Below are 25,528 nucleotides of genomic sequence, written 5' to 3'. Positions count from 1 at the left end.
ATGGCGGAGGCAGGCAAGGGCAGTGAGCTGATGTTGGGAGGCGCCGCGTCCAGCCTCTGCCTCTCCCCTGGTGCCCTCCAGAGCTTGGTGTCCTGGCGCCCTGCACCACTAGCCTCTATGGGGATTCTCCTACGTCAGAACACAAGAAGAGCCTTGCAGGATCAGGCCAAGGGCCTGCCACCCCCAGCATCCTGTTCCCAACCAGGGGCCAACCAGTTCCCCGCAAGAAACCCAAGGGAAGTTTTGAACACAAAAGCACTTTCTTCCCTCCTTGTGGTTGCCAATAACTGGGGTTCAGAAGCATCACTGCCTCCAATTGTGGATACAGGTAGGTAGCCGTGTTGGTCTGCTGTGGTCAAAACATTTTTTTTAAAAAAAAAATTCCTTCCAGTAGCACCTTAGAAGCCAACTAAGTTTGTTCTTGGTATCAGCTTTTGATAATAATAATAATAATAATAATAATAATAATAATAATAATAATAATAATTTATTATTTGTACGCCGCCCATCTGGCTGGGTTTCCCCAGCCACTCTGGATGGCTTCCAACAAAGATGAAAAATACACTAAAATGTCACATATTAAAAACTTCCCTGAACAGGGCTGCCTTCAGATGTCTTCTGAATGTCAGGTAGTTGTTTATCGCTTTGACATCTGATGGGAGGGTGTTCCACAGGGCGGGCGCCACCACCGAGAAGGCCCTCTGCCTGGTTCCCTGTAACTTGGCCTCTCACAGTGAGGGAACCGCCAGAAGTCCCTCGGAGCTGGACCTCAGTGTCTGGGCAGAACGATGGGGGAGGAGACGCTCCTTCAGATATACTGGAAGTGTATACTTTTGAAGTGTGCATGCACACAAAAGTTCATACCAAGAACAAACTTAGTTGGTCTCTAAGGCGCTACTGGAAGGATTTTTTAAATTTTTAAATTTTATTTTGTTCCAATTGTGGAGGCCGAGCAGAGCTATCCTGGCTAGGAGCCACTGACTGCCCCCTTGCAAGGCATGGGGAGTCCTCCTCTCCCTTCGGTAACTTCACAGATAAGAACTAACAAGCAGTTGATATGCTTATATAGTCATACCTCGTGTTAAGTTTGCTTCATGATACGTTTTTTCAGGTTGTGTCCCACAGTGACCCAGAAGTACCGGAAAGGGTTACTTCTGGGTTTCACTGCTTGCGCATGCGCAGACACACAAAATGATGTCATGCACAGGTGCAGAAGAGGCAAATTGCGACCCGCGCGTACACAGATGCGCCACTGCGGGTTGCGTTCTATTCGTGTTTCAAACGGGCCTCTGGAACGGATCCTGTTCACAGCCAGAGGTACCACTGTAGTCCTTTTATTACAGTGTCATGTTGCAAGCACAAATATACAGCTCTCTGCAAGGAGGGCAGTTGCCTACTCTAAACCCTCCTTCCGACTTCTGCAGCATTCTAGGCGCCAACGGGGAGTTCCTCCCTCCCTCTGCCTCCTTTGCTCTCTGACACATCCGGACCTCTGAGTCCGTGGTGAGGGGGGGTCCCCCACACTCTAGACTGATGTCTCTTCTAGCTGTCCCCTCCCTTCTGGCTCCCTTGTCATTACCTCATAACTAGGTAATTCCTCCCTAACCTGTTCAGCTTCTGTCTCTCTGCTTCTGAACACACTATGGACGGGGGTGGGGGGGTGGGGGGGCGCTTCGCCCTCCAGCTCTCAATCAGAGAGAAGCTGGTCATCATCAGACCATTCCCTGACACCTCTCCTCCACGGATCCGTCCGATCCTCAATTTAAGCCATCCCGGTTGGTGGCCGTCACTGTGGCAGGGAGTTCCGTTGTTTAACTCTGTGCTGCTTGAAGAAGGACTTTCCTTTTATCGACCCTGAGTTTTCCAACGGTCAGTTTCGTTGGATGTGCACGAGTTCTAGTGTTCAGAGAGAGGGAGGAAAATTTCTCCCTATCCACTCTCTGTGTGCCATGCACAGTTTCTTAAAGTGCTATCGCAGGGGTCAACAAGGTGTATCTTGCCTGGGCCAGTCCCGCAGAAATCCCGCTGTGGTTCTGGATTGCACCTGTGCGTGAGCCCGCAATTTTCGGCATCTGTGCAGATGTGATTTTTGGCACCACGGAAGCAAGTCCCCGCACCGTGCTGCTTTAGCGCAGCGCACAAGTTCGGGGGCGGCTCGTGGGCCAGTCAAACAACCTCTACGGGCAGCTTCCGGCCCATGGGCCTTAGGTTGCTGACCCCTGTGCTATCATGTCACCTCATCAAAGTAAAAATGTTTATTCGGCTTTACGCCCATCATAAAACACAACACACAAAACAAATCAAATAAATCAGCGGTCTCGTACAAGCCACAAGTAATATAACACAATTCACAGCTCACAAGGACAAATATTGGCAAATCAAAACAGAAATTTAAGATTAAAGTTAAAAATTTAGGCACTACGCTAAAACCAATATCTGATGTCAATATCAAAAATTCTTATAACTATCAATAATCAGCTAACATTCCATTCCGTCTCTTGTACGAGAGGACGGCTGTTAGGAATTTAGCAACCTGTAGAGTAATATAAGGATCTACATCTTGAAGAACCCAGGCAAGCTGTAGGTCTACTGGTTTGTCAGCCATAGGCTGGATTATGGAGTTTAGTATACTAGCACGAGCTGAACTGTACATAGGGCAGATAAACATAACATGATGTAAAGATTCAGATGTTTTCATTTCACAAGCACACATTGAAGGGACTTGGCCCTTAGTGAATCTATGTCTCAGCACGTTTGTTGGAAAAGCATTGAACCTGGCTCTAATGAAGGCATATCGGTGAGATGCGGCTATAAGCGATGTTAAATAGGACGGAGCACGATAGATAGGGGTTATGCCGAGATTTAACGGCGAGCAGGCTCCACCACCAGCTAAGAAATTTTGGTATAGCTCCACATCATCCAGCCTTTGATTTATACACCTTTTTGCCGCGTTTAGATCCAGTTTGAGCAATTCCGTGGGCGAGATCTCATAGGACAGCAATTTGGCATGAATTTTTCCTGACCACAAATTTGTGAAGTCATCCCGCCACATGCATTGAATGAGATAGTGGTTCGGGAGTTTATGCCATAGGGATATCCAATAAATCAAAACTCTCTTCGGCATCTGTGCAGATGTGATTTTTGGCACCACGGAAGCAAGTCCCCGCACCGTGCTGCTTTAGCGCAGCGCACAAGTTCGGGGGCGGCTTGTGGGCCAGTCAAACAACCTCTACGGGCAGCTTCCGGCCCATGGGCCTTAGGTTGCTGACCCCTGTGCTATCATGTCACCTCATCCACACCGCTGTTTGCCCCACCACTTTTCCCTGGGGAACTCATGGTTTACTGCTGAATCGGACCAAATGGAAATTGGGTTTTATGCGGATTGCTGTTTGTTCTGATTCAGCACTAGAGAATGGGTTTCCCCGGGGAAAGCTGCAGGGCAAATGCAAAGCCTCTCGGACCCATTCATTCTAGGCATAGGAAAAGTGGAAATGTGCCCTTAATTCACCTTTCCTCTAAACTGAAAAGTCCCAAACACTGCAACATTTCTTCACGCCAGCGCTGAGGTCCAGCTCTGAGGGCCTTCTGGCAGCTCCCTCCCTGCGAGAAGTGAGGTTACAGGGAACTAGGCAGAGGGCCTTCTCGGTGGTGGCGCCTGCCCTGTGGAACGCCCTCCCATCAGATGTCAAGGAAGTAAACAACTACCTGACTTTTAGAAGACATCTGAAGGCAGCCCTCTACAGGGAAGAATTTAATGTTTGATGTTTTATAGTGTTTTAAATATTCTGTTGGGAGCTGCCCAGAGTGGCTGGGGAGTCCCGGCCAGACGGGCGGGGTATAAGTAATAAATTATTGTTATTATATTATTATTTCTTCACTCCATTCCCTCGGCCATTTCGGCTGCCCTTCTCTGAACCTTTTCCAAGTCTATTGTATCCTTTTCGAGGCGAGACAACCAGAACTGCGCACAGCATTCCAAATGGGGTTGCGCCATAGACCTCTGCTTCTCTGCTCCTGCCCTATACCATAATCTTTGTTGGAAGCCACCCAGAGTGGCTGGGGAAACACAGCCAGATGGGCAGGGCACAATAATCAAATTATCAAATTATCAAATTATCAAATTATCAAATTATCAAACTATTAAACTATTAAACTATTAACCTAAACTATTAAACTATCAAATTATTAAATTATTAAATTATTAAATTATTAAACTATCAAACTATCAAATTATTAAATTATTAAATTATTAAATTATTAAATTATTAAATTATTAAATTATTAAATTATTAAATTATTAAATTATTAAATTATTAAATTATTAAATTATTAAATTATTATTATGCCACCGGGGTTGGATCAGGAGCTAAAAGAGGAGTTCTGAGATCCCAGGTCAGAAGAGAGTCCAGCCGACTGCAAGTTGAGCAGCAACCCTCGTACCTTGAGAGCTTTGAGGACGGTGGCCCCTTCGAACTTCTCGTTGGGTGTGTGGGGTGACGTCTTCCCCCGGTAACCATCTCCAGCCAGCAGAATTCCCTGAAACAGAAAAAGGATATCAGGATTATTCCAATATGTTGACGCAACATTGGACTTTCCAGCTTCCGAGCTTAAAGGATGACACCAAGGGATTCCATCCACTTGGAAGGTCACTGCAAACCCCAGAGAGATGAATGGGAGATTCTGTAGGGAGCAACCAGCCTTTCCCATGGGGCGCAAGCTGCAGAATGTCTAGGGCAGGGGTTCCTAGATTGGGAAGTGCTGCCCCCTGGAGGCTGGGGGTGTTACTGTGAATTGCATTGCATTTATACAACTGGGTTTTTTAAAGGATATTGTCCTATGTATGGATGTTCCATTATTTTATCCCTTTGTTCTACACAGCCCTGTGCTCTTTTGACACTGGGCAGAACGTCAATTTCTTCAGCAAATATTCAGAAAGCTGCTGCCACACCATTTGGCAAAGGTAGGTGGGCGTTGGGTGCCAAAACACCTGCAGACCATTAGGTTAGGGCAGGCTGGCTTTGCTGCAAAAATCTGCAAGCCTTAAAGCCCCACGAGACTTTTAGTCATCAGTCGCAGCCAAGGCAACAAACATCCTCACTCCATGCCCCAGTTGTGGACAGAATAACAGAAATAATTTGCATTCCTGTGCATGCCTCCAACTTCTCTTGCACCCTGAGTCACCGGTTACTCACATTGGCGACCCGGTGCAACTCCTGACACTCGTCCTCTGTGATCACGTTGTCCAGCAGCACCCTCTGGGTCCCGTTCAGCTGCTCTGAGTTGTACACAAATTTTACATCGCTGAAGAGGAGGGGACCACCTGGGAAGAGACAGAGCGAGAGAGATGGAAAATCACTTTGCAAGAGGAGTTCGCTTTTGCTTCTCTCAACCCTCAGATACTTAGCTGGGAGCGGCTTAGGCAGAGGAGCAAGGCAAAGGCCATGAGCCATTCAACTGACTCGGATGCCTTTTTTGGGATTCCTGCACGGCAGGGGGTTGGACTAGATGACCCCAGGGGTACCTTCCAACTCTAACTTTCTATGATTCATACAGGGCTCTCAGCCATCACTGAGCCGAGCAATTTTCCTCCTCTGCAAACAATGCCAGAACACCTGTAGTTTTCAGTAACAGACCAAGATCTGAATCACACACTTCAGAACTTGATGATGATGGTGGTGGTGACGATAGGCTTTCACATCGTGAGGATCAGCCCACGAAAGCATCAGTGAAAGTCAGCAGGAGGCTCAAGCACAGCTGTGGCTGGACCAGAGTTGCATTGTTGCTGGATGATGCTCTCACCATAGCTTAAATCTAATAATAGAGTTGTAGGCTTGGAAGGGGCTCCAAATGTCATCTAGTTTAGGCCCCTTGCAATGCAGGAATAACATCTAAGGAAACCTTGACAGATGGCCGCCCAACCTCTGCTTAAAAATCTCCAAGGAAGGAGAGTCCACAACCTCCTGAGGGAGACTGTTCCACTGTCAAACAGCTCCTATGGTCAAAAGGTTCTTCCTGATGTTTAGTTGAAATCTCCTTTCTTGTTAAAGCTGTTGGTTCAAATCCTCTCCTCCAGAGCAGGTGAAAACAAGCTTTTTATATATATATAATTTTTTATTAGTTTTTTAACATATCATTTTCAACAATAATTAAACATACTTTTATATCTTATACACTGGGAGCCAGTGTAGGTCTTTCAAGACAGGTGTTATGTGGTCTCGGTGGCCACTCCCAGTCACCCGTCTAGCTGCCGCATTCTGGATTAGTTGTCGTTTCCGGGTCACCTTCAAAGGGAGCCCCACATAGAGTGCATTGCAGCAGTCCAAGCAGGAGATAACCAAAGCATGCACCACTCTGCAGGCAGAGAGGGTCTCATCCTGTGTACCAGATGGAGCTGGGAGACAGCTGCCCTGGATACAGATTTGACCTGTGCCTCCATGGACAGCTGTGAGTCCAGAATGACTCCCAGGCTGCACACCTGGTCCTTCAGGGGCACAGTTACCCCTTTCAGGACCAGGGAGTCCTCCACACCTGCCCACCTCCTGTCCACCAAAACAGTACTTCTGTCTTGTCAGGATTGAACCTCAATCTGTTAGCCGCCATCCATCCTCCAACCATCTCCAGACACTCACACAGGACCTTCAATGCCTTCACTCTGGAGGATTACATCCCACGGAAATAACAGAGCAAGCTTGTCTTCCAGAGGGTAGGACCTCTGAACCAATGGATTCAAATGACAAGAAAGGAGATTTCAACTACACTTTAGGAAGAACTTTCTTGCAGTAAGAGCTGTTTGACAGTGGAATAGACTCCCTGGGGTGGGCTCCCCTTCCTTGGAGGTCTGTAAACACAGGTTGTATAATCATCTACCATAGATGCTTTAGCTGAGATTTCTGCCTTGCAGGGAGTTGGACCAGATGATCCTCACGGTCCCTTCCAGCTCTACAATCCTAAGATTCTATGATTCTGCTGTCCAGCTCTATTATTCTATGTCCAGAAAATGGGGCAGAAAGGAAGGATACTTACAAAACAGAGCCAAAAGAATTAAAAAAGACAACAACGGCAATTAGAACAGCAGCCAGCTGGCTTTTGTGCATTTATTTACAAGGCTGCTAAATCAGCATATTGGAGGAGAGGCTTTTCCCCAGGAAAAAAATATCACTTTATGCCAAAATTGTTGAGTGGAGGACCTGGAACTGCAGCCAAGATCAGAGGCAGCAAGAGCAGGATGGGAATCTGGGGGAAGAGTTTTGGGGCTCTCTGTTTTCCCCTCTGACTTTTCAGAAAACAGATGGGTCCACATTGCCTGAAATGCTCAGCCTGGAATCTTTCAGGAGGGAGAGAACACGCACAGACAGACACACACACACAGAGAGATGAACACACACACACACACACACACACAGCTAATGGACTTTTTGTACCCTGGCCAGTATAAACCATCTTCCGTTTTAGCTGAACCGCGTTGCCTTTTGTGCAGGGGTTGCAGATTTGGACAAAGATCCCAGCGTGGCCTGAAATACTCATCAGTGTCGCTGTGGGTCTCTAGAACTTTCCATGAGGTCATGTGGGGTCTTGGGCAAAACTCTCACATAGGTGGGTGGGAAGAGGGCTGGCTTTCCTCCCCAGCAGTGTTGTGGGGTATTGCTATGGTTCAGGGTATCAATGGAGCGGGATGCACTCTGCAAAATGCAGACACTCAACACACACAAGGGATTCTTGGCAATGCGCTTTTCCACATTTCAGAGATGCCCCGTCCTTGTAACGCCCACAGATGCAAGAGGAAGAGGACAGAAGCCTTTGTATGGAGGGGTGGGGGGCCTGAGGCAGTGGACACTTCTCAGCGGCCAGCTCCCATGAACCTGAGAGAGGCCTCCTGACAAGTAAAGCCCTGCTTATGCACACAGTGTGTTGCTTCTCAGATCAGTGGTTTGCAAATTGGACTGCAGCGCCCCTGGAGCACAGTGGGGTGCCCTAGCGTGGGGCAAAGAGGCAAGGAGGCAGCAGGGGGCGCTGGTGGCACAAATGACTATCAGACTTTGAAATGCTGGTGGTCCATAGGGGTGGGGAAGGTCTCTCAGGTATTGGGGGCCTAATCCTAACCCTAGCCTGTATAGTTAAAGCTATGGTTTTCCCAGTAGTGGTTTTCCCAGTACTGATGTACGGAAGTGAGAGCTGGACCATCAAGAAGGCTGATCGCTGAAGAATTGATGCTTTTGAATTCTGGTGCTGGAGGAGACTCTTGAGAGTCCCATGGACTGCAAGAAGATCCAACCTCTCCATTCTGAAGGAAATCAGCCCTGAGCGCTCACTGGAAGGACAGATCCTGAAGCTGAGGCTCCAATACTTTAGCCACCTCATGAGAAGAGAAGACTCCCTGGAAAAGACCCTGATGTTGGGAAAGATGGAGGGCACAAGGAGAAGGGGACGACGGAGGACGAGATGGTGGGACAGTGTTCTCGAAGCTACCAGCATGAGTCTGACCAAACTGCAGGAGGCAGTGGAAGACAGGAGTGCCTGGCGTGCTGTGGTCCAGGGGGTCACAAAGAGTCAGACACAACTAAACGACTAAACAACAACATGATTCCATGATTCTATAGTTCTTCCTATGTTCTTAAGCAGGTCAGCTCCACTTGGCCGGTTTTGCCACGGCTTTCAGGGCTTTCAGGGCTCCTGAAAATTGATTGAAGCTGAGCAAAACAGCCTCATCCATACAGCACAGTATTGCAATGTAAAGGGAAGGCAATGTAAAGGGAAGCCACTGGAAGGAAAGCAGCTCTGCTAGTAGTAGAAAGAACTCGTAAGGGAGGTCAGCTGTGAGCCAAGATGGGCTTCAGCACAGCTGGTTAACCTCCAATCATTGTCCATAATAACAGGTCTGTGTCTGGAAAGGAACCAGCCCTGTGTTTTTCTGACCGCATGCGGAATCCATGGCTGGTCATTGGGTGTTTTCTGTAGCTTGGGTGGGGTCTCTGAGTGCAATCTAGCAAATCAGCCACGCGCCACGGGAAACTCTGCGGGAGGGAAATGCGCGATTGTCAGAGAGAGAGAGGCCTTTGCCCTTTTCTCAGGCGCACAAAGGGGAGCGGTTGCCTCGTCCCACCAGACGGTTTGATAGCAACCGAATAAAACAGGGTAAAATAAACCTGCGAGAGGAGAAGACGAAAGCCAGGCATTTGGAGACGATTGGCCTCCTTGCATGCCGGAACGAAAAAGCGAACCAGATGGGAGGAAGGTGGGACAGCCCTAAATCATGCTCAATTTGTCTAGGCTTGCAAAATTACAGGGGGGGGGGGTACAGGAAGCAGGGGGAGGAATAAAGAGGATGACACTGCGGAACGTTTCTATCAAAACTGGCTTTGCTGTCACAGCAGAATTGCACCAGAAGATGGCAAGATAAGAGCAATCTTTGGGCTTCCAGCTCCTCTGGACTTCATCTACATTACAAAGTAGCAGACGGGCTCTATCCAGGCACCACAATAAAGGGAGATCACAAACATTCAGAAGTCTTATTCACACATTACACTATATAATATAATAATAATATTATATTACACTACATTAAAGGTAAAGATAAAGGGACTCCTGACCATTAGGTCCAGTCGTGAACGACTCTGGGGTTGCAGCGCTCATCTCGCTTTACTGGCCGAGGGAGCCGGCGTACAGCTTCCAGGTCATGTGGCCGGCAGGACTAAGCGGTTTCTGACAAATCAGAGCAGTGGACGGAAACGCCGTTTACCTTCCGCTGGAGCGGTACCTATTTATCTACTTGCACACTGACGTGCTTTCGAACAGCTAGGTTGGCAGGAGCAGGGACCGAGCAAAGGGAGCTCACCCTGTCGCGGGGATTCGAACCGCCGACCTTCTGATCGGCAAGTCCTAGGCTCTGTGGTTTTAACAGCGCCACCCATGTCCAATACTACATTACACTAATCCAAACCTGTAAGAAACCGATCTTTTAATGTGGCGGACAGTGTGCTAACTTGAATAAAATATTGGGAAGGGGGGTAGGTAAGCCCCACCCCACACAACTGATCACATGACACAGTACACACATCCTATTTGACAACAACACCCATTAACTTGGGGGGGACAGCCCCTCAAATATTTTAGACCCCTCTGCCCCTAGGAGTTGGCTCCTATGGTGATAGAACCTTTGGAACTCTATGCCTATTGATGTCAGGCAGGTGCACTTTTCAGAGCCTGTTAGAATATTTTGGTTTTGGACAAGCTGACCCAGATATCTGGAAAGCTGGTGTGTTTTTAGTCTGTTGCAGGTTTTAAGTCTTTTGGAGCATTTTAACCTTTTTTTACCAACAATTTTGCAGCTTTGTTCCTTTCATAACCTGCTTTGAGGTTCTTCAACAGTCGAGCGGCATATAAATTTTATGAAACAATAAAGGAAACCGTGGCATAGCACGAGTGGTGTGAGTTCCTAGGGAGCCGATTGCGGCTGCTTTGCTCTAGCCAAAGTTTCTCCTGCGGTCGGCAGCTGCCGGTGGACTGAATCTTACCTTCCCTGAGCTCACGGTCCAGTTTGGGCGCAGTCTTCTTTCCTACTGCCTTCCCAGAACCGTCTGCGTTGTCGCTCAGGACCCCTGAAGGAATCCTGCGGAGCAGAAGTCACAAGGAATTATGGGTGCACAGAACAAGATGATAAATTATGCTGAACTAGCTAGAATAACAGTAAGACTAAGAGACCAGGATGACCGGAAGTTTCATGAAAATTGGAATAAATATCTGACGTATATAAGAGATAAGTATAGAACTTTGATGACTCTGGCAGGGATAGAATAACTCTAACAGTGTTTGGCAAATATGTAAAGGAGATAAAACACGTAACTTTAGAAATTATCTGATACTTACCAATAAAGTGAAGGGAAGTCTGAGGCTCGGTGGAGCCTAAAATAACTGTGTACCATATATATGACTCTTGTAACAGCTATGTTATATGCAACTTATGTAATCTAGATTGTATTTATGTATAATCAATGAAAATTAATAAAAATGTCTAAGCAAAAAAAAAAGGAATTATGGGTAAGCAGTACCGGTGGGAGACAATTCCCCGTGGCGCATTCGTTGAACACTGACATGCAAGGGGGGGGCACATCCTGGTGGTGAAATGAGAAGGAGCTGCCCCCCAGCACAGCAGCCCCCTCCTAAAGGCTCCCCTCCCCATAGAATTGATAATGGCAGGTTCCAGCAAGATCTCATGGAGCCTACAAGATTTTGCAAGACCCTACTGGAAGCAGACACTGCTGCTTCCACACCAGCAGTGGAGGTGAGGAAGGGTGCCTGCAGCTGTCCCCCCCCCCTTGGTGTTTTGCCACCTGAGCTGCCTGCCTGAGCCTAGCCCATGAGTGAACCGGTCAGTTTGCATTTCTTAGTGCAGAAAGTATTGATCTGACGTGTAGAGATCTTTTCTATTCTACTTAATACAAGAGGATTCTAGAAGCTACTAGGAGCTTCTCTGTGTGAGAGAAGCAGGCAGAAGAGTCATGGTTGTTTGGGTTATACCTTCTGGGAAGCTGGTTTGAATTGATTCTCTTATCTCTTCCAATTAAGGTCATGCTAACTATAAATACAGACCAAAGAAAACCCCGTGTTGCAAAACAGAACACTCTGAATGTCGCAATAGGGTGCTCCGAGCACACCTTACTACAGTCATACCTCATGTTACGTCTGCTTCATGTTACGTTCTTTCAGGTTACGTCCTGCGGTGACCCGGAAGTACCGGAAAGGGTTACTTCTGGGTTTCACCGCTCACGCATGTGCAGAAGTGCAAAATGACGTCATGTGCATGCACAGAAGCAGCAAATCACAACCCGCACATGCACAGACGCGCCACTGCGGGTTGCACTCTTTTCATGTTATGAACGAGCCTCCGGAAAAGATCCCGTTTGCAACCAGAGGTACCACTGTACACTGATCAGCTTACTACACTTTTAGTGATAGCTGATCCATTGCCATTTGATGTACCTTTGGGGTCTATTAATTTGCTGATGAAGATTTAGGAAGAACCACCTAAACATTAGGAAGAACTTCCTGACAGTAAGAGCTGTTCGACAGTGGAATTTGCTGCCAGGGAGTGTGGTGGAGTCTCCTTCTTTGGAGGTCTTTAAGCAGAGGCTTGACAACCATATGTCAGGAGTGCTCTGATGGTGTTTCCTGCTTGGCAGGGGGTTGGACTCGATGGCCCTTGTGGTCTTTTCCAACTCTATAATTCTATGATTCTATGATTCTATGATTTATCATTGAAACAGTTCATTATTCTGGAAGAACTGTCCTGTCTGCTGCTGTGCTCGGAGCACCCTATGGCAACCTTTGGAGCACCCTTCATCTCATGTTTGTAGGATATTGACTGTGGAAAGGCCTTCTGCCCTCATTGCAGTGACATCCCGCTCCTACCATTCCTGTTCATGGAACATTTCATTTGACTATAAATATAGGCCAGGAGGAGCTTGGGTTTTGCTTTCCTCTCTATGTCTCTCTTCCTTCTGCTCTGGTGTTCTGTTTAATACTAAACCTTAGCACAGCAAAAGGAAGAGAGATAGAGTGAGGAAAGCAAAAGACAGGCTCCTTCTGGCCTATATTTATAAATGTCATGCCACAAAACTGGCAGCCACACACAGTCATCCCCTGAAGGGAATCACCATTTGCCCTCTTCTCCCAGGCCTTGAAATACGCAACCATCTCCGAGGCAAAGGGAATCCCAAACCCCGGGACAGCCTCCCTCCTTTCTTAACTCTTCAAAAAGGCAGTTCTTCACCACAGTGGCTTGAATTAATTAATTTTATAATGAATGATTTTAGAGTGTTGTTTATGCTGTACTTTTGTACTGTTTTATTGCTGTTAGCTGCCCTGAGCCCGTCTTTGGCTGGGGAGGGGGGGATATAAATAAAATTATTTATTATTATTATTATTATTATTATTATTATTATTATTATTATGGCTACATTTTTATTTCATTGAATCAGAGAATTGTAGAGTTGGAAGGGATGCTGAGGGCCACCTCCTCCAATGCCCTGCAATGCAAGGGATGACAACTTCCGTGTGAAAAGGGGATTTAAGATTTCCTGCTCCCTGAAGACTGGCAAGATATTCTCCAGGTCCCCTGTGTGTGTGTCTGTGGCTTGAATAAAAAAAGGTGGCCCATTTGTACGGCGTATTCCCCATGGATCCGTGTCTCGAATGTGGCCGCCTACCTGTGCTCATCTTGCCGAGACCCAGAGATGCTCCAGTACGTCTGAAACGAGATGAAGGTTTGTTATATTAAGGGGGGGGGGGATTCTCTCATTTGACAAGCTGGTTTATATTAAGGATACTAGACGTCCCCATTTCCCAGGGACAAGTTCCCAGATTTACAGATCAGTCCCCTGACAAAATCCTATCATTCCTAAAGGTAAAGGGACCCCTGACCATTAGGTCCAGTCGTGGCCGACTCTGGGGTTGCGGCGCTCATCTCGCTTTATTGGCCGAGGGAGTCGGCATACAGTTTCCGGGTTATGTGCCAGCATGACTAAGCCGCTTCTGGCCAACCAGAGCAGTGTACAGAAACGGTGTTTACCTTCCTGCCAGATGCTGTTGTCAAACTGACGTCTTCCAGCATATTCTGTGTTGCCCTCCAATATTTTCCTGGCCAGATTTTTGTCATTTGGTTTTTTATTTTTATTTTTCCGAAAGCTACAACTGCAGTGCAAGCCTGCTCTCCATGACCAGCTGACATGCTATTGAGTCCTTAAAGTGTTACTGTGCCTTTATTGAGATGAGGGAAACCCTGTCTCGGGAAATTCCTTATGTCTAATGTTTTACAATTTTTTATGCGCTGTACGCCACCCAGAGTGGCTGAGGAAACCCAGCCAGATGGGTGGGGTATAATAATAATAATAATAATAATAATAATAATAATAATAATAATAATAATAATAATTTAGAAGCTTCCTCCTTGCAGCTTATGCCTGGCATTACTGATAAATATTAAGTACTCCTTAACTCCTGTTTTATTACTGCCCCCGATAGTACATTTTGTTTGAAATAACAAAATTAACAAATGAGACTGCACCCCCATCCCAGAAAGCAGCACTCTCGGGAAATAGGAACTGAGTAATTTAGGAGTAATTAAGAAGCTATGTCTCAGTAATGCCTTAGTAAGGCACATCCTGTCTGGACTACTGCAATGCACTCTACGTGGGGCTGCCTTTGAAAAGAGCATAGAAACTTCAACCGGCTGCCAAACCCTTGCGAGAACAGCTCTCTTGGCTACAGGTCTGTTTCTAGGCGTAGGTGTAGGGGTTTTTTTTAGTGGTTTTATGTGTCCCCCATTAGGGAATGCCTTGAGTCCCCCATTAGGGAAAAGGAATGGTTATAAACAAATATATTTGTGTGTGTGTGTGTTGATGCCAGGAAGACGCAATATGGGCAGACTCCAGGAAAAGGGAAGCATATAATCAGAGTTATAGGGGACACTTTTCTGGCTGAAACCTGTGAGTTAAACTTACAGAAGGGCCTTGGAAGGTCGCTGCTAGATATTATAGCACTGTGTTAAGTCCTGGGTGGACTCTAAATTCTGCTTCTCAGGAAAGCATTACTCCAGTGGTGGTAAATCGGTCCAGTTTGAAAGCACCCACAGTAAACAGGTTTCTAAAGAGGGATTATGCAAATTCCTGGAGCCCCAGTGAACCGCCAGCTCTTCCTGTTAAATGAAACCTACGTGTTCAGAGGCAATATAAACTTTGAGTGTGAGATGGTGGGGGAATTTCAGAAGGGAGTGGCTGTTTTCAGATGCCAAGCTTATGAGTTTGGGGAGGCGTTTGGCTGGGCATTCTCTGAAAGCAAATACTTTACCTGAAGGGCCCTGGGACTGATCCAGCAATGTTCTTTGCATAGGTGACCTGGCAAACATTCCCTTCAGTGTGCAAAATGCCTCTGCAAGTCTAGATTTATCTCCTGCAGAACCCGGCATGGCACACAAAGGGACTTGATCAAGGCACTTCAGGAAGCGCCATGGCTTGGTACGAATCCAAATCTTAACCTCTTGTGTCTGAAAGTTCATGCCTCACATTCGCTTGCACTTACCGGCTCCGTGTACAAGAAACCCAGGCCAGCTGCTCCTGTCTGCAGCAGGTACGATTCCAGCTTATGTCGCCTCAAGAATGTCACAGCTTCCTGAAATAACCAGGAGAAGGACTTAAAACCAGGCTGGTTGCGGAAAGAGCTCTCATAATTGACAATTAGTAAGAGCACTGTTTTCAAATAAATCCACGAAGAAGCTCTTTTTTTGCTGCCAAGGTGAAAGGAAGAACTTCCTTTGAAAACAAATTCAGCAACTGCGCTGATATCAGGGACTCAGTAGCCAGCCTCTCTTCCCATTATTTAATTAATTAATTAATAATAATAATAATAATAATAATAATAATAATAATAATAATAATAATAAAATTATTTATACCCCGCCCTCCCCAGCCAACACCGGGCTCAGGGTGGCTAATTGTATAAAAACAATTGATTAAAATACAACTTAAAAACAAGATTAAAATACAGCATTAAGATGCAGCCTCATTTCAGTAGAAACTCAAATCAAAAACTTTTTGGGGATGAAAACGTCAAATCTTCACCAAGCCCAGGGGAAGATGAGTTGAGGGCAACTGCTCCCACTGGGCTTTTTCAGATCAGTAGGCATGGGGGGGGGGTTCAAGCCTCTGAAGAAATAGATTGCCCTTCAAAATGACTCAATAACCTTTACAGAGTACAAAAGAGCAGGCAGGAGCATAGGAAGGGGGTAGGCAGTGGGGGCGGGCTGCCACGGGTGCCCTCACTGAGGGGGGTGACATTCAGCGTGCTGCCCACCCACTGCTCCCAAGCCTACCCTGAGCCGTCAGGAGAGGGTGCAGAGCTGTGCTGCCTTGCCGGCGGCCTTCCCCCCTTCCCCCTTCATTTTGACAGCTCTGGGGAGGCTTGGGAGTTGCGGGGGGGGCAGCGCACCATTGCTCCCCACTCCCAGGCTGCTTTCTGGGGGGGGGGGAACTCCCCCGAGCTGTCAAAAGGAAGAGGGAAGGGAGGAAGGCTGCTGGCAAAGTGGCGCGGCTCCCCCACCGCCGCAGCCCAGGAAGCAGCTCACCATGGGCGGCTCGCTCCACCCCCCATGGGTATCTCGCCCCCTGGGATGCTCATCATGTGCACAGCACATGCACAGCATGTGTGCCACTCTGAGTGATGGAGCAGCTAGCTCCACCTCTGAGTGAAGGAATGGGTTTCCAAAACCCAAAACTGACTGTGCAGGCAGTTTTTAAACTGCACCAAAATCCCCATTTCTCCTTAGCTAAAATGCATAAACTTTAGCTGTTGAGCAAATGCAAAACAATAACACAGCTCTCTCCCTTATCAGTTTGATGGCAAGACTGGCCTTGACTTTACCAGTAGAACAGACACAGACATATCTTATGTCCTGACCACAAATGACGCAGAGACCCAAGTCTGGGACTAACGCCAGAGCATGTTCTCGGAAGTAGTGACCTTTTGCTCCAAGATAGGAGTAGGAACAGGAATATCCTTTTATGGTCAGGAGTGCAGGAAGGAAATCCCTTTTATGGTTGAGAGTACCAGAGCAGGAACATATGTGATGTCAACCCGCATACATAGGCTGACGTGGTTGGAAGGAGGGAGAGGGTGCCTGGAGGATATATATACTGCATGAAACTTGTCATTTCTTTGGACTTGCTGTGGACTCACCACGCAAGTGCCTTCTGCTATCCGGAGAGCAGAATAAACTCTTTCTTTGAACCAACTCGGTGTCATTTTGACTTCCTTCCTCCTGTCACGGAGCAACGCAGACCCAATCGGTGAAGTCCAATAAGGCTACATGAGAACAGGTCCTTGCCCCCAAGGAGTTTGCAATATACAGTTCAAGACATGGGAAACAGTGGAATTGAGGCAGCAGGGTTAGAAAGAATATGCATAGCCATTTATATAAGGAGAGCTGATGCGCTGAAGAAGCATCGGTGTTGGCTTGGTTTGTATACATGCAAAAGAGTTTTCTGACAGCCAGCGGCCGATTCCACATATCGGCTTCTTACCTCTCTAGGCTTGATGCTCGCCAAATCCACAAACCCTTCCAAGTTGACTTCATAGTAGCTTTCGTTGTCCAAGACGTCTTCATCGTCCGGATGGAACAGGAGGTAAGACCTGGTGCACTCCAGAGCTTTGACGTAATCGCCCACTGAAAGAGTGAAGGAGAACCCTTTAGACTGGCCAGAAATTTCACTTCAACTTTGCTGCCTCCTCCTCTGAGGAGAGCTTTGGACAGGGAAATTTGCTGCTGCAACCGCAGAAGATTTAAGGGATTTAAGCAAAAACAAAAAACCCATCAACCCCACTCTCTTTTATTTTTCCTGCATGTCTGGAACTGCAAAAATGGTTGTGATGGAAGGGAACACCTAGCAGGCCAGAATTTGTGACAACCGGGCCTGCCGCATTCTCATGAATTGTGCGGGTCTGAGCTACAGGCTGGAAGTTCAGGAGTCCAAGAAGCCCATATGCCAAATTAAGGCGATGGCATGCTCCTCCCCATCCTATTTCCAGCAGTGGTACAGTGGTTAGAGAGCTGGACTAGGACCTCAAAGTCTTCTGGTTTCACTTTAGAACAAGCCACGGTTTAGTGTTGGGTACAAACTCTGTGAACCGTGGTTTGTTCTAAATAAAATTAGTTAAGACAAGCCAGGATCAAACAATCGTTTCTAACTAGAGTGAAAAATTCCCACCACCCTTCTGAGTAATACCCCTCCCCACCTTCTCACTATATAGAAGGATCTGGCAACTTCTGTTTCAGTGTATCTGAAGAAGTGTGCATGCACACGAAAGCTCATACCAAGAACTAACTTAGTTGGTCTTTAAGGTGCTACTGGAAGGAATGTTTTATTTAGAGTGAAAAACATACACAGTTCTCCCCTAAGTTTGTACGTAACAAGGAACCATGGTTTGTTCTAAAGTGAAAGCTCTCCTCTCGTGTACAACTCGTCAAAATCCATTGTCAAATAAGTACATCTATTTTGTTGTTTTTTGAATGAGAATTTAGGTGGAGGTCTTTCTAATTTCCATGTGGGTGAAAAGTGGAAAAAAATGGCCAGTTGTTGGAAATTTCTATGGGTTCTGTTTTGTTTTTGCAAAGTTTTTTCATAATGCATATAAAACAGAGAGAACAGTGATACGTAACAACAGATGAAAATCAAAAGATGAAAGGGAAACTATAAAACAGACACATAGAATGAGTAGATTAGAGATAACAAAGTCCAAGTAAAGACCACCAACACTGTCAGTTGAGTATGTAATGAAGGAATGCCAAATCATATGATAAGAGACTGGAGCTTCTAGCTGTTGTTGAAATATCAATTTATGCCTAATTTTCTTCATTATAGCTCTATTCCAGAGTGAGTGGTACTCAAGTGCCCATTGTAAGATTTGAGGCTGTTTTTCATTGAGTTGAAATTACTATTCGAGATGCCAAGGTCATACATAAGGCTAATTCTTTTGAAAATATAGCTACCGTATTTTTCGCCCTATAAGACGCACTTTTTCCCCTCCAAAAATGAAGGGGAAATGTGGGTGCGTCCTATGGGGCGAATGCAGGCTTTCGCTGAAGCCTGGAGAGCGAGAGCGGTAGGTGCGCACCGACCCCTCTCGCTCTCCAGGCTTCGTGGACCTCTCCTCAAGCAGCGGGAACGCTCCCGCTGCTTGGGGAGAGTTGCCGGCATCCCGAAGCCTGCGCGCGCTGATCTCAGTGCGTCCAGGCTTCGCGGATCTCTCCACAAGCAGCGGGAACGTTCCCGCTGCTTGGGGAGAGTTGCCGGCATCCCGAAGTCTGCGCGCGCTGATCTCAGCGCGTCCAGGCTTCGCGGATCTCTCCACAAGCAGCGGGAACGTTCCCGCTGCTTGGGGAGAGTTGCCGGCATCCCGAAGCCTGCGTGCGCTGATCTCAGCGCGTCCAGGCTTCGCGGATCTCTCCACAAGCAGCGGGAACGTTCCCGCTGCTTGGGGAGAGTTGCCGGCATCCCGAAGCCTGCGCGCGCTGATCTCAGCGCGTCCAGGCTTCGCGGATCTTTCCACAAGCAGCGGGAACGTTCCCGCTGCTTGGGGAGAGTTGCCGGCATCCCGAAGCCTGCGCGCGCTGATCTCAGCGCGTCCAGGCTTCGCGGATCTCTCCTCAAGCAGTGGGAACGCTCCCGCTGCTTGGGGAGAGTTGCCGGCATCCCGAAGCCTGCGCGCGCTGAGATCAGCGCGTCCAGGCTTCGCGGACCTCTTCTCAAGCAGCGGGAGCCACCGCTGGGCTCCCACGGCTTGCAGAGAGCTGCCTGTTTGGGGGCTGGGGTCGGGGGAAGCTCGGGCTGCCCCAGCCCCGTGCCTGGGGGGGAAATAATTTTTTTCCCTTTATTTCCCCCCAAAAAAACTAGGTGCGTCTTATGGGACGGTGCGTCCTATAGGGCGAAAAATACGGTATATTGGTATCATCAGAAATATTCAGTAATCTTCATTGGGGACAAGGTAAATTCTGGTTCTGATCTACTTTGATTTGGCGCCAGCCACATGAGTATTGCTTAACACAAGCAAGATAACTCTCTGGACCCATGATAGCTTTGGGTTTTTTGGTGGTCATCCCGTCGCTCAGGGAAACATCAGAACTGCGGCAAGAAGTCCAGAAAGCCAAGCTGTACCTCTGTAATAGGCGAATTGCAAGAAGTCGTAATGGAGGGGAAGGAAGTTGTCGATGGGGGAGAGTCTCCCGGGCCGCGTCGCCAGCTCCCTCACGCACTCGTGTTGACACACCAGTACTTGCATGTAGTGATCTGTGAAGAAAGAGCAAGGGACAAATCTCAAACAGGAGGAAGGAAGCAAAAAACCTGTTATGTACTGAAGTTCTCACCCTGGGCCAGCAGGGGGATACTGTAGATAGTTTAGTTTTCACTCAGGTCCACATATGCAAATAAGGAATTGAAAGTGACGTTCAGTGATTGGATAGTTACAGAAAGTTGTTACTGTTGCTTTGTAGTTGAGCTCTATATAAGCAGGTTGGCTGAACACTTCGGTTCAGTTCTGTTCTGGCCTGTGAATAAACAAGAGCTGTTTGAAGAATCGCTGTGTTGTCTGGTATGCTCACCCACAACCTAACAAAAACCTCAGCTTCCTGCGATCTAATGAGGAATAAACAGCAACACAAGAAAAGCAACACTGTTGTTTAATAAGCATTGGTTTGTTACTCAACTTCAAAACCTTCTACACTGAAGGAAAAGAATTTAGGAGAAAGTACAGGGGACAGACTATATATTACGGTACAGACTATAACTAAATGCTTCCTTTCAGTCTATTTCAGCTGCTTGGGTGCATGAAAATACACTAAAATCTGGCATAGAAAGTTGGAAGGGACCCCAAAGGTCATCTAGGCCAGCCCTCCTAATGCAGGAATCACAGCTGAAGAATGCTTGAGCAATGGCCATCCAGTCTCTCGCTACAAACCTCCCATGAAAGAGACTCCATCACCTTCTTGGGGAGTCCAGTCCACTGTCCAACATCTCTAGATGACCCCCAGTGTACCTTCCACATCCTATTATTCTCTTCTTCATTGGAGGTTTTTAAGCAAAGATTGAATGGCCACCCCTCAGGGATGACCGAGTTGAGATTTCTGCATTGCCAGGGTTGGACTAGATGACCCTCGGGAGCCCCCTCCAGCTCTGTAATTCTATGATTCTATGTCATATGGGGTTTTATAGGTTTCTAGTGCAGCCTTCCCAACCTGGTATAGGTTACGGTGGCTCTGCTCAGCCTCCTCAGTAAGTGACAGCTGTCATGGCCTGGGACTTGGGCTCGGACTCAGAACCAGAGGAGTCTCAGTCTGCACTGGATCCTTTGCCTCAGCCATCACCTGAACCCGGTCTGGGGCCTGATTCTGAAGAGTCCCAGTCTGCACAGGTTCCCCTGCAGTAAACAACAGCTGGGCCGAGTCAGGGGCCTGATCCTGCCCTGGCTCCAGATGCGGGGATGACCTCCTTGCCTCCAGCTGGGCCATCACTTACAGCTGCTCCACTACCGGTTGGGTCAGGGGAGGCTGAGGCGGCCCCTGGGTCTAGTCACCCACCGACGTCTCCCAAGCTGCAGAGACTCAGGTCTGAGAGAAAGAGAGACATGAGTACTCACAGGAGGAATGCCCACCTTCAGGTGAAACAGGGAGGTGAGTCGGCGGGGGATCAGGACCGGCCGTTACTTTGACAGAGATAAAAGGCTGTCAGACCCCGCCCCAGGTTGCGGGAGCAACATTGCTGAATGCCAGATCCTGCACCTGTCCTTGCCTGGTTTCCTGCCTTGGCCCTGCCGGACTGACTCCTAGCGGAACCTTCGTTTCTGGACCAGACCTGGACTGCGTTTCATGGGTTACCCCCGGGCCCAGCTCCTGAATTCCTCTTGCTTGAAACTGCAGGAGGGGACAGTAGCTCTCGCACTCAGGTCCTGCTTGTGGGTTTGCCTTTGTGGTTTCTGGCTGGACCCCGTGAGCACAGGAGGGACCACTGGCCTGATCCTGCAGGCTCCGCTTATGTTCTCATATTTTGGATGTCCACTCGCATTTCATTCAACTGATGAAATGAAAACAAGGTTAAATATAAGTGTTAAAACTTGGGAAGGGGTGGGGGGGTCCCATATGCAGACCGACTTTGTATTTGTGGTCAACCTCAACAGGAAGGCATCACTCATCATCTGCTAGCCTGCCCCCCAAATAGAGACCCAAGAGATCGCTTTCTGGAACCTTTGTTCGCACAAGCAAACAGGCACGGTCCGGTTTCTTTTAAGGGACAATGATATTTCCGTAACACAGAGAGAGGCCCCTCTCTGCACTCTCTGCAAAAGAAATCAGGAAAAACGAGCTAGATAAAATCGCTATAAATTGTTGTGGTGATTCGGAGGTTTAATGTGAAATCAAGCTGGATTTCAGCTTGTTTGTGTCTCTCTTACATCGCGGATGTTGGCAAATTGGATTTTCAGAAATTGGAACTGCCAGAGATGCAGAAGGGAAACCACGTTTTAATGCTCAGGAACTTGTCAAAGCATTTTTTTTTAATATTATGGTTTTTTTTTCCAATTATGGATATACAGTCAAACCTCAGTTGTCGAACGTCATCTGTTCCGGAAGCCCGTTCGGCTTCCAAAATGTTCAAAAACCAAGGTGTGGCTTCCGATTGGTTGCAGGAGTTTCGTGCACTCAAGCGAAAGCCACGTCGGACGTTCAAAAAACTTCCAAAAAACCTTCAAAAACCAGAGCATTTACTTCTGGATTTTCAGCTTTCGGGAGTCAGAAGGTTCCCAAACAGAGGCGTTCGGGAGCCAAGGTTTGACTGTACAGTGATACCTCGGGTTACATACGCTTCAGGTTACAGACTCCGCTAACCCAGAAATAGTGCCTCAGGTTAAGAACGTTGCTTCAGGATGAGAACAGAAATTGTGCTTCGGCAGCACGGTGGCAGCAGAACGCCCCATTAGCTAAAGTGGTGCTTCAGGTTAAGAACAGTTTCAGGTACCCGAGGTACCACTGTATGTTCTGAATTAATACTATTGCCTAATAGACAGACTGATGGGGCTCATCAGTCTGGGAAGGCAGCCCTTCTAGGAGAAGGAAACCTCCACTGCCTTGTGGGATATCCTTCGAAGAATAAAAGTCTCACGAGTAAACTCTACACGAATCCTGAGCGTAGTCCCTAAAGTGGTTGGGTAGCGTCTTGTATATCTCCTTTGGGTAACTCCTACAGCCAAGATGGTTCCAAACGTCTTACTCTGCTTTCCTCTGGACCCCACTCGATTTCCTCCACATGATACAATTTACAATAATCTTTGCATTCTACAGTCTCCTCAAATCATCTGTATATTCTTATTATCTTTCCTTACTCATTTTTCTTCCATCCAGTACTTCACATTTTAATCTAGGCATATTAGCGTATCTTTTTTTGAGCAGTATTTTGCCATATACTCATCAAAACATTTCCCACAGGGAGGTCACTTTGGTTCTGCTAACACAGCAGTATGTCTTCGCCCAAAACTCAAAAACAAAATTGCCTAATACAAATTTCTTGTGGACTTTGGTTAGAAAAACAATAAACTTATGACCTTATGGGTAGGGAGGCATGATGATGCTCATGATGATCTATGAGTGTTTTGTTTCCTTAAATTAAGTCCCTTCCTGTGGGCGGGGGAAGCAACTAATGATTTTGTCAAAATGGCATTTTCTTCCAGCTGCAAAATGTTACGCAGAAGAGGTTGTGAGCCACCCGCCTTCTGCAGACCGTTGGTGATGGGAATCAGATGAAGTGTCGCAGTCCCCCGAGCCGAAGGTCAACAACAAACCATAATTCAAAAGGAGCTAGATAAACAGAAGGCAATGCGTGGGGCTTAAGTCACTCTCATCAAATCTCATTGATTTGCACTCAAGTAAACAGGCATGGGACGCGGGTGGCGCTGTGGGTTAAACCACAGAGCCTAGGACTTGCCGATCAGAAGGTTGGGGGTTTGAATCCCTGTGATGGGGTGAGCTCCCATTGCTCGGTCCCTGCTCCTGCTAACCTAACAGTTCAAAAGCACGTCAAAGTGCAAGTAGATAAATAGGTACCGCTCCGGCGGGAAGGTAAACGGCGTTTCCGTGCACTGCTCTGGCTCGCCAGAAGCGGCTTAATCATGCTGGCCACATGACCTGGAAGCTGTACACCAGCTCCCTTGGCCAATAAAGCGAGATGAGCACCACAACCCCAGAGTCATCCACGACTGGACCTAATGGTCAGGGGTCCCTTTACCTTTAAACAGGCATCAATTGGGATGGAGAGTCACTTCCGTACTTAGTCTGCCCTCTCCTCCTCAACTCAGGTAGGAGGGACTTTCTGAACAGCCACAGGGAGGATGCATTTGTAGTCTGAGCTTTGTCCCCTCTGAAATATCATGCCCCCAAACACTTAAGGGTCTTGTGTTTTAGGTAGGAGAAGGGCAAAGGAAGACTTTGTCAAGTGCCCAGACTTTGGGGCCACTGTGACATCAATCACTTTCCCCTCCTCCCAAGTTTCTGCAGGATTCCAACTCCAGAATATGAAACGCTTGCTCTGAATTCCTTTCTTCTGAACTGAAAGGCTGCCCCTCAGCCAACAGGTCCCCACAGATCATCCTCCTTGAAGAGAGGATATTGAAAATCCTTGCAAGACGACACACAACCCTCTGTCTCTAACCTCTTCGCCCCCCACCTGTTGGGAGTGATGTGCAGGCAACAAGAAGAAAGTGCAAAATGCAAAGTGAAACAGGGAGATTAAGCCCTGCCTTTCCATCTTTCCCTTGCCATCTTTCCCTGCCCTAGAGCCATGCCACCCTCACGACTCCTCACTGCAACCTGTCTGAGCTGTGTTGCCTTCTCCTGACTGATTGTGCCCTTGTCTCCCTCCACCCACCCCGGAAACCCTTTTTATGCAGCTGGCACCCACAAATCACATTGCTCCTGCCTGCCTGCCTTCTCAATGGATCGTGGCCAGCAGGAGGCTTTGAGCTTGGCCATCATGTCATCGCCAATTTCTACCTGAGCACACAACCAAGACTAGTGCACATTAGCAAACCTGATACGGTTATACATGCAGTTTTATTGTGTTTTGTGGTGTCCCTGCAATGCACAGCGAGGGGGGAGGGAACATGGTGATGATCTAGTGAAAGTGGAATTAGGGGGAGTGGGACGAGGAGCGGGGGAGTGATCCAGAGGGACAATAAAGGAGCTGAGTGGAGGCAGATTCTCTCTTTCCTGATTCTCAGTAATGCACTAATCCCTCTGTGCTTTGCAATGTTTGGGGGAGCATGTGGAAAATCAGGCTTTGCACGCCCACGGACAGCTCTCCAAATCTCCCCTTGAAGAAACAGGGGAGTGGGTTGAATTTCTGCTTGAGCTGATGGCAAAGAAGGGGCTGGAATGTCCTGCAGTAGCCAAGCAGATGTGTTTGGCTTTTGCTTCAAGCCTCTGTTTGTGCCTTAAATGTTTAGGCAGATACAGGGAGGCAGCGAGGGAGATCGAGTCGCAAGTCCATGAATCGGGAAGGCCACTGATGGGGATTGCTGACCTTGGCTCAAGGATGGGCAGACTGCCACACTCTGTCTGTAAGCCTTCCTGTCCCTTCAACCTGGGAAGCAAGAAGCAAGGGAAGAGAGCACAGCCACAGATCTTCTACCTTCACCCTTCCACGCTACCCTTGCGGGAATTCAGCTAACAGCAGCAGCAGCAATGAACCTTTCAGTTTAGCAAGCTGCGTGAAGCAAATCCGGGCTCTTGCTCTTAGTTCTAGAGCTCTCACAAAGGCTGCAGTTCAAGGAGAGGAAGAGCTGGAAGCTGGACTCTCCCTGCAGCCTGATGGATTAGACATCGCTGGATGAGGAATGGGAAAAGGCTGGTGGAAAAGCTGGCTCCTGCTTGCCTTTGGTTACCATTTGGACACAAGGCCAGGACATAGCTGTCAACTTACAGATTTGAAAATAAGGGACCAGC

The 25,528-nt window shown here is 47.7% G+C and overlaps 1 protein-coding gene across 3 annotated transcripts in view; it reads right to left on the bottom strand.

Annotated features, from left to right (window-relative positions):
* The window catches only part of P3H2 (prolyl 3-hydroxylase 2), a 123,467-nt gene that overhangs the window by 11,084 nt on the left and 86,855 nt on the right, over positions 1–25,528 (bottom strand). For all 3 annotated transcript variants that reach the window (XM_081190103.1, XM_081190104.1, XM_081190105.1), the window contains exons 4-10: positions 19,701–19,832; positions 17,070–17,212; positions 15,073–15,162; positions 13,203–13,243; positions 10,512–10,606; positions 5,193–5,320; positions 4,441–4,536 (exon numbers count right to left, since the gene is read on the bottom strand). In XM_081190103.1, coding sequence (XP_081046229.1) covers positions 4,441–4,536; positions 5,193–5,320; positions 10,512–10,606; positions 13,203–13,243; positions 15,073–15,162; positions 17,070–17,212; positions 19,701–19,832 — 725 coding nt within the window. The remainder of the gene's footprint in view (positions 1–4,440; positions 4,537–5,192; positions 5,321–10,511; positions 10,607–13,202; positions 13,244–15,072; positions 15,163–17,069; positions 17,213–19,700; positions 19,833–25,528) is intronic.

Source organism: Podarcis bocagei (genome assembly GCF_964188305.1).
Source record: "Podarcis bocagei genome assembly, chromosome: 4".
NCBI classification, from domain to species: domain Eukaryota; kingdom Metazoa; phylum Chordata; class Lepidosauria; order Squamata; family Lacertidae; genus Podarcis; species Podarcis bocagei.
This window is presented reverse-complemented; position numbering and strand designations above follow the sequence as displayed.